The sequence below is a fragment of the Seriola lalandi genome, unplaced genomic scaffold (assembly GCF_002814215.2).
Source record: "Seriola lalandi dorsalis isolate HSWRI2012SDOR001 ecotype SW California unplaced genomic scaffold, Sedor1 jcf7180002054660, whole genome shotgun sequence".
NCBI classification, from domain to species: Eukaryota; Metazoa; Chordata; class Actinopteri; order Carangiformes; family Carangidae; genus Seriola; species Seriola lalandi.
The window spans coordinates 269,343-281,464 of NW_019525213.1; the positions used below are offsets into that span (position 1 = coordinate 269,343).

The 12,122-nt window shown below is 42.6% G+C and overlaps 1 protein-coding gene across 2 annotated transcripts in view; it reads right to left on the reverse strand.

Moving 5' to 3' along the window:
• Positions 1-1,265: 1,265 nt before the first annotated feature.
• The window catches only part of ppp2r3a (protein phosphatase 2, regulatory subunit B'', alpha), a 63,686-nt gene continuing 52,829 nt past the window's right edge, over positions 1,266-12,122 (reverse strand). For both annotated transcript variants that reach the window (XM_023420931.2, XM_023420930.2), the window contains exons 3-13: positions 9,575-9,859; positions 9,069-9,172; positions 8,856-8,958; positions 8,641-8,715; positions 6,516-6,759; positions 5,943-5,991; positions 5,753-5,842; positions 5,413-5,588; positions 5,135-5,253; positions 4,434-4,540; positions 1,266-4,270 (exon numbers count right to left, since the gene is read on the reverse strand). In XM_023420931.2, the coding sequence (XP_023276699.1) occupies positions 4,174-4,270; positions 4,434-4,540; positions 5,135-5,253; positions 5,413-5,588; positions 5,753-5,842; positions 5,943-5,991; positions 6,516-6,759; positions 8,641-8,715; positions 8,856-8,958; positions 9,069-9,172; positions 9,575-9,859 (1,449 nt within the window). In that variant the 3' untranslated portion in view covers positions 1,266-4,173. The remainder of the gene's footprint in view (positions 4,271-4,433; positions 4,541-5,134; positions 5,254-5,412; positions 5,589-5,752; positions 5,843-5,942; positions 5,992-6,515; positions 6,760-8,640; positions 8,716-8,855; positions 8,959-9,068; positions 9,173-9,574; positions 9,860-12,122) is intronic.

The following is a 12,122-nucleotide window of genomic DNA, read 5'->3' on the forward strand; positions in this document are numbered from 1 at the left end:
CCTGATATTTATCAGTCCGAGCTTCAAAAACATAGATGATCACAACCTTATGTACTTTTACATATAAGTTGAATTTTGACACATGAGGACTGAGGATCGAAAAGCCTTTATTTTTGGATCAGGTATTAGTTATTTCAGACAAATGTTTGAAAAGGTTTCAGCTCCTCATTTGAAATAATATTAGTGATTTAAAAACACAACTCTTACTCTAGGTGCTCTGTGGTCACCGTGCCATGTGTTTGGTAGCTGTGTGGTGAGGGCAGTGAGGAAGAAAAGGGAGAGGATGAAGAACATGGCACTAGTGAAAAGGTTAGTAATGCCAGATGGTGCCTGCCCAGTAAGATTACTGGTAGGAAGCAGCACGGGAGAAGTATCCAGTGGCAACAGCTCCAAGGTAGAAGTAGTAGTAAAGAGACCCAGGCCAACATAGTGTAGCATTGATGTCAGTGTAAGCAGGATGGAGAAGGTGTAGGCCGACAGAGATGAGAGTGTTCATACTGTATAGTAGCACATTAGCGGACCGGTGTTGCAACCAGTATTGGTACGTTCCCCAGCTGGGACAGCAGAGAGTCTGGAAAGTCACAGAGTTGAATTGTGTACATGAACATGCAATAGACTATGACATCTACAAAACAAGGTAAAATCCCGTGACTGAGAGATTCTCAGTCACCTCGGGATCATTGGTTGTGGTTAGCTTGGGAATCTCCTGAATGGGTTTTCTGCCAAAAGAACAAACAACAGTGTGCCACACTCACCAGAGACTTCCTGTTCTGGCCCATGTTTGTCATGACAACAGTGACGCCAGTCACAGTGATTCAGTACAGAGCTGCTTACGTCATGTAAGCCAGTCACAGCCCAAGCCATGCTGGTGTGAGAACCCTCAATCAGCTAAACTTGCATCAACTCATTTCCTGCACTTGAAGAGAAAACAAACCTCAGCTGTTTAAAAAAAAAGCAGATAAAGCATGGTACGAAAAAAAAAATACAACAAATATTTTCATTACATGTACCAAAACAGCAGAATTGTCACAAAAGCAGCTGCCAGGTAAAAAGGTCATAACCCCAGACAGGACACTCAGCTGGTTCAAAGACAATAAAGTCTACTGTAGTAAGCACCAGTGCGGACAAACACACTTACACTATACAGTGTGTACACAAGGAGGGAATGATGACGCACATATGTGTGTGAGAGAGAGATGTGTGCGTCTGAGGGGCAAGAGGAGGGTGTGTGCAGGTAACTGTAAAGAATCTTCAAGGAGGATTAATATTCTTGAAACATCTTTATTTAAACTTCAGACAAAAGCAACAAATGACAGGGACGGGACAAAGAGAAAGAAAGAAAGAAAGAAAGGAAGAAAGAAAGAAAGAAATAAAGAAAGGAAGAAAGAAAGAAAGAAAGAAAGAAAAGTGATGGACAGACAAAAAGAAAACCATGCCAATACAATAATCATTTGATTTGCATCTCATCTCAGCCTACTCGAGTGTCCTCTGCACAGAGGAAGTACATCAAAATAAAAGTCTTTTCTCTACCTCTCATGGTAGAGATATAATTTCAAAGTAGAAGTCCCACATGGCTTCTTTCCTTGCCTGATGCTGCGTGTGTGAGCACCAGGACACTTTGCATAGAGCCAGAAAAAGTTATCAACCGGAGACGTCCCATCGCCTTTACAGTTCATTTTAAATACTGTCTGGGTGAGTGTGTGAGTGAGTGTGTGTGTGTGTGTGACCACAAAAGTGAAACATCAGTCTCAGAGGTTTCCACTTTCGGTACGACGTGTGTCTCATGGTTTTGTGATTGTCAGATGGTCGGAGCTTCAGATCAGTCCTCCAGAGGATTCCACCTCCTCCATTCAAATTGACTGTGCATCTAAACACACAAACATACACACATCTAACATAATTTACCCCCCTGTCCCGAGCCACACAGTGGCACAGCAATACAAACCATCAAAATACATCAAAAATCACAGCTGTTATATCTATAATGGCTTATTATTACTACTATTATAATAATAATATAGTTTAATACACAGTCAGGCACATTTACAATGGCTGTAGAGCAGAACGGGGAAACTCAAGGTCCTGAAGGCCTTACAGCATCCACTGGCTCTCTCTCTCTCTCCCTTTCAACAGCAACTATAGTGTGGTGTGTGTATAAGTGTGTCTGTGTACACATACAAACAGACCACAGGAACACCATCCCCATGGCAACGACTACGACATATAAACAGCCCTAAACTGAGAGCTACATATCACACGCTCCTAAAACACACTCCTCAATCAGTGATGTATAAGCAAACACATGCTCCTAGCTATTACAGTAAGGGCAGTGTACACACACATGCACCTGTCCCTATGAGTGCAGCACAGTAAATAATGGAGTTAAAGGATCAGTTCACACAAATTGACAGACAAAATCAAACTTTGTGTTATCGACCTGTGTAAATAGTTTGGGTTATATTTCCCCAGGTTTGAAGATATTCATGTCTGAGATTCCTGCCTCCACCTCAGTGCAATAGGAGTGAATGGAATTTCATCTGTGGTGCTCAAAGCATGAAAAAAAAGAGATTGCAGAAATAACAGCATCGTGTCTTGCCAGACACAATGTCCTGTTACTCTCCACGAACCTTAATATCAGGACTATTTCCTCAATAGAAAGTAGTTCCGATGGAAGCTGCTCACAGTGTGTTCTGTGGTTTGTTTTGAGTAGCAGGGACAACCGTTTCAGAGAGGTTGCTCTTATATGTTAAGGTAATTCCCTACGTTGTGGCGGCCGCTACCAATTTCATTCACTTCCATTGTAACAGGATGGAGGCTGAACCCTCAGGGACAGATATATCACAACTTGGGAACCATAACAAAAACTCACCACTAGTGGTTCTTCATAATTTGGATGTACTGACCCTTTAAGAGGCATCCTTAATGGTGTGTTTGGTACGTGTGTTACAGGGAGAATGGACATTAGAAAGCTGCAGAAACAAATGGTATATAACAATGATTTTTGGCATAAATGACAAGAACAAATCAAAGTAATTACCAGGTCCTGTACACAATCAACAAGGACGTGAGAAGCAGACAGTGGGATGCGGTGGATAAATGCATGAGACTGACAGGAACAACTCACAGTTCTTATGTGCATATATCATTACAAATGTGACAGGTGGAAATGTGTGGGCAACTCTACCAGAGAGTTTGATATGTTTGTCAACGTGCATATCCCTCACTGTGACCTCGCTGGCTGGAGCATTACAGTCCTTGTAGTTAGAAACTTTTTTTTTTTTTTCCAGGGGGTTTAGAAATGATTGCAAAGGGAGTCCAGAGGTGGAGCGCTGATAATGCCGCTCTAAGAATAGAGCTGCTCAGGCTGTGCAGTGAGCTGAACTCCCTCTTGGAAAAAGTTGGCCGGCCATTAATGCACCGTGCGTGACAGCGGTGCCGTGCAGTAGCACAGAGTGGCCACAGAGAGGTGCTGTTACAACCACCCAACCTGTTGCATGATTCCTCCCTGAAGGGACTAGAGGTTTAAGAACTTCCTTTACAAGAAACACAGTGACGGGCTGCACAGGGCAGCGGGTTTCTGACGGCAGTGTCTATCTGTATGTGATATTGTGACTATTGTGACTGCGGGTTTTCAATGGTAATGCCTATCACTTTCATTATCTATTTCTGTGAGTCTACTTGTGTAACTGACAGTCTACCTGTCGCCTTTAGCACAGAGGCAACTGAAAATGCAGGTGATTGTCTTGTGGCAGGATTGTCAGTAGAGAATTCACAATGGCAAATACATTATTTTACAGTGAAGTTTTTGTTTTTTTTCTTGATTCCTTTTAGAGCTTATTGAGCACTTCTCCCTCCATCGCTGGCTTTGTTCTCTCCGATGGAGTGAAAAGCTGGAGGCAGTGACAAAGTTTTCTGTACGAATACAGATGCATTTTCTTTTCTTATTTTTTCTTTTTTTATACCAGACACAACAGTACTGGTTCACGGTCACACACACAAAAACCGATGAGTCCGTTCTGAGGAGACTCCAGTCATTGTAAGACAGACGCCAGAATCATTTTCTCCCTCTGTCTTTACATCCATGCATTTTTTTTTTTTGATAAATAACTCTCTATCACTTGGTTCCCATCTGTTTTCCAGGATGAAAGGCCCAGGAACTCCAGGGAAGGAGTTTTATGCCGACAGGTCTGATATGACCAGTTTTTCCATTTTATTCCCAATCTCTCCAGGGACTTGAAGCTCCTCGGATTCGTAGTCATCGTCAAATGACCTGGGGACAAACACACATAGTAGAACTGGTTGTTGCTGCATACACCTTATTCCTTTATTTTCTCATCTTCTCATCTCATTAAGATCAATTATATTTCAATACCGGGAAAAGCACATACGCGCGTGTGCATGTGTGTGTGTGTGTGTGTGTGTGTGTGTCTTACCCTTCATGTAGCTGTTCATTTGCAGTCTCTTCTGCCACCAGTATCTCATACTCCTCTGAGGCATATTTATCCCAGTCAGATGGCTCCGGACCTTCGCTATCAATGTCCTGCAGTATCACGAGCACAGCACAAACATGAGGCACTGACAAAAACATGCAAAAGCAAGACCATTTCTTTACAAAACACAATGAATAAGGAACAGATCTAGTAAAAGTCTAACATCTGGAAGTGAGGAGGAGGCTCTCATACTTCTGGGTACCAAAAACCAGTGTCCCATTGTTCTAATGCTAATGAAGGAATTTTGTGTTGAGTAAATAGTCATTGTTTCATCATCATCAAAACCAAATCGTTTTCCAGTTTCAAAACTGACACTGATTTTATTCATGAACACTGGCATCCATTATCGTAACGCTGAAAAGTGGCATCAACTCTTCGGCTTTAAAATGAACACACAGTGTGTATACAGTCAGTTAGTTGTAGTATTATTGTTATTATATCTCCAACATAGTCTGCAAGGAAACACTTAAATTTAAATATATAATAATATATATGTTGCATGTATGTAACAATTCCTCTTCGATTTGCCAGTATGGCTGATTATCTCACACACACACACACACACGCACGCACGCACGCACGCACGCACGCACGCACACACACACACACACACACACACACACACACAAGATGCAGATACACACCTTTTGCACAGCAAATGGGTCTCTCTGTTCATGGTCCAGGTATTTCTCCAGGTTGAAGAAGGTGTCAAAGAATATGTGGGCCATCCGGCAGCGCTTGAGATCACCCAGGGTTATCTTACCTGAAGAAAACAAGCACATACACAAACACATGCATGTGAAAAGTTCAGGTAGCTGGCTTAAAAAAAATTTAAAAAAGGAATATGGTAGGGAGCGAGAAACAACAGATAGCATGAAATAAAGGGGAGAAAAACCAAGGGGGAGAGAGTGGCGGCACCAACCTGTGCTCTCAGGTTTCACCAGGTCAAGCATCTGGCAGAGCAAATCCTGGAAGGGCAGAGGTTCGATGCCCATCCTCTCCATCCTCTCACACTGTTCCTCATAGAAAAACTCCAACTCAAACATGGACAGGACGCCATCGCCATCTACGTCCATGCACCGGAACCAGTACTCAATACTAAAGAGAGACAAATGACAAACACAGACACGATCTCTCATGAACTGAAGCGGATGTGCAGCTGAAAACGGTCGTACGGCTAGGATGTCAAATAAATGCAAATGCAAAAAAAAAAAAAAGTATAAAAATGGTCAAATGGTCACACAGAACCAAGCGACTGTTACCTTGTGTGGTTTTTCTTGTCTTCCTCAGATATGAGGAACCAGACAAACTCAGCATAGCTCATCCTGCCTTCTCTCTGCACCGCATTACCCCTGGAAACAAGAGAGACAGAGCCAGTCACATGCAGCCCTGCCATTATGGTAGAAAATAATCAGCTCCTCTGCGTTTGTTTACGTGTGTGTTTCCACTTACCGAGTGACGGCCCCTGAAAACAATCTCTCAATGATTCTGTTTGAGGATGCTGTCAGAGGAGAGAATGAGCAAAATAAGCAAATGTGATTTCAGTTCAAAAGCACAGAAACAAATGGGTAGTGTTGCAAAGCATTTCGCATACAGCACGCTCTTTTGCGTAAGTAACTGAGTCCGGGAATCACATCTTGGCTGAGCGGTCATGTAATTCAGTTAACGGTTTAATTCATTTCACATCAGACGGCATTAAAAAGTGCTGAGTCGAGGACAAACGGCTGTTGTTTTTTGCACCAGCTCGTGGGGGCCCAACAAATGGAAAATAGGCAAATGAATGTGCCAATTCCAAAGCTTGTCTGCTTCTGATTCTGGGTCTTTACTGGAATTCCAACCCATAAAAGGTCATGTCATCCACCATTAATTTTACAGTTTTGATTTTGAGATAATACATTTTTTCCCCTTAAGGCCTGATTTCTTTTTTTGATAAAAGTTAGATTTTTGTAGGATAGACTCCCCACTCATCTGGTATGAATGTATTTCAGCTGGGGGAAATAAGTCTTCGGCTCAAGTTGTTCTTACCATGGTCGTTGTATCTCCCCAGGTCTTTGGGGTCAATGTAGAGGTCATGGTCAGTGTCCAGCTCCCAGAACTTGCAGTAGATGACGTAGAAGTGCTCGTACGAGAAGTAGTCAGTGATCTGGTTGATGTCGTCCTCCTCCTCCAGCAGGGCAAGGGTCTGCAGGAAGTTGCTTCTGCGCAGCTCCATCATGGTGATACGACCTGTCCATGAGCGATTCACCACGTAGTATATCCGTTGGATCACCTGGGATGACAAAGTAGAATCAGCACAATTACACAACAAAAGAGAGCATAACAATGATGTCACCCACTCTTGGACTAAACTTAGGGTTTTTAGCTGCTAAAAGTTATAGATGTACATGTAGTTATCATAGAATTGCATGAAAGATCATAATAGATAAAATCTTTAAATATTTAGAATTTAGGTCCCGAATTGGTGCGGCTATGTGCTGATGCACTTGGCAGAGTTCATTTGAAAGATGTCAGTGTTTTAGTTGGTTTGGTTCAGTTGGTTTTAGCTAATGGGAATCTAAAAAGGGAATCAGAAGGCAACGTCTGAAACTGAAGCCGTCAGACTGGCTGGACTCTGCTTTCAGTCTAATGAAAATAGCATAAATCTCACATGGAATCCAGTCAAGCCCTGTCATCCAGATTTATTAAATGTGTTCCTCGTCTTTCCAAGAGGGAGACCGACCAACAATGCATCCACAACTGATACGTTTGTCCTCATTCATAATCTAAGTGAGACCGGTCTTAAGCATACAATGGAAACAAGAGGTTCCGCAGTCCCTGTCCCTGAAACACAACACTTAGGCTTAGTAAAGAACGGATTAGCACCCATTTCCTGGTACATGGACCTCCCAGGGCTACTAATGTCTCATACAGTAGCGGGTCAGCTGGTCTAAACTGAAGGAAGTGTCTTAATATGGACATGTGAAGGGCAGAGGCCTCTGCTGCAGCGGGCTGCATGGGGCATCAGTGTTTCCGTGATGTCACTGCACTGTGACGCGCCAGAGCATGGCCTCCTCCGCATCTCTGCACTTCTACGCAGCGAATCCTCAACTTGTGTAGCACGTGTTGCAGCTATACTGGTCCACACACACACACACACACACACACACACACACACACACACACACACACACACACACACACACACTGCTGCTAAAGTTAGTAGATGTGCACGGAAGAACTAAATTCTGACAGGTTACTGATATTAAATACTGATCTCATAGTGATGGTTTTGACTATTCACTGTATCAAAGTAAAACTACTTACTGTATGTCATTATATTTCATTAGTAGCCTATTATTGTTGATGCATTAACATGTTTTGTCTCTGTAACCAGGTCTTATATTAACAGTTTTATTCTTGTTGGACGGTTTAATCTTCATCATCATATTTTAAAACCCGATCAATTGTATGATTTATAAAGCAACACCTTGCTAAAGCTCTAAATATAAGTAGTGGAGTAAAAGATACAATATAAAGTCTAGTGCACAGTAAATACTATATAGAAGTGGCATGAAATGGAGACATTTAAGAAAACTTAAAGTACATCAAGTACTTTACAGTACTTTAGTTACTTTCCACCACTAGTAGAGGAATGAAGTTTGATGCTGAGCTTGCAACATTTCCTCCAAACTGGTGAGTAAATGGCTGTTAATACTGATGCTGGCTATGTAGCGATAGCAAAACCTACAATTGCTCCTTTAAAGAAATTCTATCATTAATTGTTAACCTAATCCAAACTGATTTTGTATTAAAATACTATATATAATATTCTATAGTTTTTTTGTACTTTTTCAATATAATGTTTGATCTTTTTGTTGTAATATGAGGTATAATTAATACTTGTCTCTATTGTACCCGTGACCTTCACTGTAAGTGTGACTACTGGGACAACATTAATAATGTATAACACTGTCTGATGTTTAGTAGCTTGCCTTTTCTTTTTTTGCTTCACTCTTATGTAATACTGTTTGTTTTTTTTATTTATACTTGGATAATAGAGAAGCAGCTGTGGATCCATTACAGCCTACTTTGCAGAAAAGAAGCTGATCTTATATATATATAAAGGAAAATATATATGAAAAAGGACAGATGATTTTTTCACGCCATTTACCGTTGTGATATAGCGGGAATGGAATTCTGGTGCATCCTTCAGAAATGTGAGCCCAGGGTGTGTATCCACTATGTCCTAATCAGACAAGCACAAACAGGAAGACGAGAAAAAAAACAAAACAAACATAATTTAGACAAGTCTGAGGGAAATCTGCAGAGGACCACACAGAGCTTGTTGACTGTATCTGGATTGATCGATGTCGATAAGACATTTACCTGCAGAAGAGGAATGAAGTCCTCCTGCTCCAGGTAGTTGCAGCCAGGTTTAGCAAGCAGGTAAATGAACCTTGATGCATCGTCATGGCAACTGTGCAACAACCTGCAGGAGAGGAGAGGAGAGGAGAGTAGAGGATAGAGCTCATATCACAACCTGATGACAGATAACGCAATAATAAACCAGGAGTCAGATGTACATGATGTCTGTCTTACTTCCTCCAGGTTGCAATGAAGGAGTGAACAGAGACAAAGCCTGTCCTCTCGCCACCTGCTGCATAGAACATGGGGGCCTTCCAGTAAAGTGGACATCCGCATGCCTGCACAGAAACACAAGAAACAGCACCATTAACAGACCCTGAAGAACAATTGTGTACTGTATTCCACCACAGTGTTTGTTTCCTAGAATCGTTGTTTACACTGTTTAGAAAGGAACGGCGGCATGAAAACAGCGTTGCATCACCCAGGCCACTGTGTGTGTGTGGATTTCTGGAGCAAAGAAAACCTTTGTGTAAACATTTATGGAGGAAAGCAGGGGGGGCTACAGGATGAAACATGAAAAGATTGATGTTAATCTCACATGGTAATGTAAGTAGATGTTGATGCTGATTTTTTAAATTTTTTTAGCTTTAATTAAACTTAAAAGCAGGTTCATTATTAACATTATTGGTGTTTCTAGAATGCTAAACATTATAATGTCTGTTGTTAAACCTTTTGCTGACCTTTGCAATCTTGCCCATTTCATATATGTCGGCCTTCTCCTCTTCAAACTCGGTGAAGGCCGTCTCAATGGCAGTGATGGCCGCGTCGTGGTTGGCAGGCGGGCCTGGGGCAGGGAGCCCACGGGGATAGTAGAACCTGGGAATGTTGATGGCAGGGGGAGGCGGGGTGACTATCACCGGAGCTGGAGGAGGGCTGGGTGAACGTGGCGTGGGGGTGGTTGTGGCCAGGGTAGGGGCAGGGGCTGGTGGAGGTGTGCCGGGTTTCTTGTCTGGTTTGGACTGAACCTGGAAAGAGAGAAGGGACATCATGTGTGGGGATGTGTGTTTGTGTTTGTTTCTTTTAAACCATAACTAGTTACATTTTAAAATAAGAATGTATTGATTTGAATTTTCGTATAGTTTGTGAACCATATCTAATATGACTCCTGCAACATCTTACACTTTGTTCCAAATCAGAGCTCCACTCTTGAACTGCATTTTCAAATAACAACCAAAAGCACACTTGCAGCCATTTGCTACATTATTTTGACTTATTATTAATGTATTACTTACCTTATTTTCCTGACTTCATTTAGACTTTTATGGTGAGAAACTATAAGGTAATTTTCTCCAGAAGGAGACTGAGGATCATACACTGATGTAATACATGTCAATGAGTCATACACTTACGTACAAACATCTTAAGACTTGTGCAATCTGTCAGTAAGTCAGTCACTTAGTCAGTCAGTCAGTCAGTCAGTCAGTCAAAGCAGTCAGCACTTAAGACCGATTTAAAGTGTTGGCAAGAAAAGCCTCAGGTGGCTCTGTGCACTCAAGACTATGTTTATCTTAATGTAAACCGTCCTAATCCCGGCACCTTAACTAAACAGTAAAGAAGAATATACAACACACATAGGAGCAGTAATGCTGTCAAAATATTTGCTGTGGCTTTATCAAGGCCTTTCGGATGTATTCTGTGCACACATCAATCACGAATAAAAATAAGTATTACACAAGTAAGCAAACTGGACAACAACTAAGAAAAAAAAGGCATTCTGTGAAATTAATATAATTTTTCTTAGTTTGGGAAAAATAGTTGAAAAGCTTATTCTGATGGCTTTCTGTACTGTGGACCGTCCTTGGGAAGAGCTCGGGATAGAATTCTTTTATCTAATTCAGAACGCATCAGTTTGTAGTACCAGCAACGACAAGGTGAGATGACACGCCGAGTCATCTATAAGAAACTGAGAGCTGCGCGTCAGAGCTGATGTTGATACAGACGTGAAAAGTAACAGATTTCACTCGCATTCTAATTAACACTTCTTAAATCAAAACTTGTCAGTGTGTTCAAGCAGACACTTCCCTGGTGCCTGCTGTGGTTGGTGTGTGTGTGTGTGTGTGTGTGTCTTGTTGACGGCCTCCATACTGTGTCTATTGAGCAGGACAGCTGTACCTCTCTCCCTCCCTCCCGCTCTCCTTCACAGCATTCATTCTATCACTCTATTCCTGCACCCCCTGCCCTATTAATACTCTGCTGGTATCTGCCTCAGAATAGTTTGTCGTCCCCGGCATGTCACTCTGTGCATATGAGAGCAACAAGTTGCATCTACTGTATATGTGTGTTTAATGTGTGAAGGTGTGTGTATGCTTATCTGTGAGTGTAAAGAGGAACACTAAGAGTGGTATACACATTAAGAGACAAGTATTTTTTACGGATAGTTTGAGTGTATTCCGTGGGAGTCTTAACTGTTTTATATTGAGTCCGAACTTGCACTCCGTCCTTGCTGCCTGTTGCACCGACTGACCTGTTGCTGCTGGAAGGACTTGAGTCTCTTCTTGAAGCGTGAGGGGAGGACAAAGTCACACCCCCTGGCTAGAAAGGCCAGCTCTCCCCTCAGGTCAGGGTCCCGGCGTAACGACGTCTCCTTGATCATCATGGTGGGGGCCGAGACTGGCAACCCCCCACCAGACACGGCCACCGGTGCGGCTATTGACACGGCGATTACAGATGGACCAGCTTGCCCAGCAGCCAAACAACCAGTGAGAGGAAATCAGCCGGGCTGAAGTAAAGAAGTCCACCTGACAGCTCAGATATCCACAAACCAAAAAAAAAAAAAAAAAGGCCTAACACCTTAGGATACTAAAGGAATATCCAGCATGTGGGCGATTTCACTCAAAATGTCCATTGGTGATCACAAAATCTCTCTTCCAGATTCCCCTTGAATGCACAGGCTCCCAACACTGTTTCCTATACAGCCGTAATCCAGCAGCGTATCGTGCAAAGAGATGTTCCTTAAGACGCCCGTGCTACTGTGAAGGCCGGGAGGCAGAACCATGGTACTGCGCCAATTTATGGCAAATCACAGCCCCAAATGGTGGCTCCTACCTGAGGCAGAAACCCTCTGGTGTTCCCCTGTCAGCTCTGGATGTATGCATTTGGTGTAGTCTCACTGGTGCCTGCCGCTCCAAGCTGGGCTCTGACAAACTGCACGGAGAAACATGAGCCATGCCGGGGTCTGGCAACACACACACACGCGCAGCGAACCGGCTGTCCTGAGCATTAGGGTGG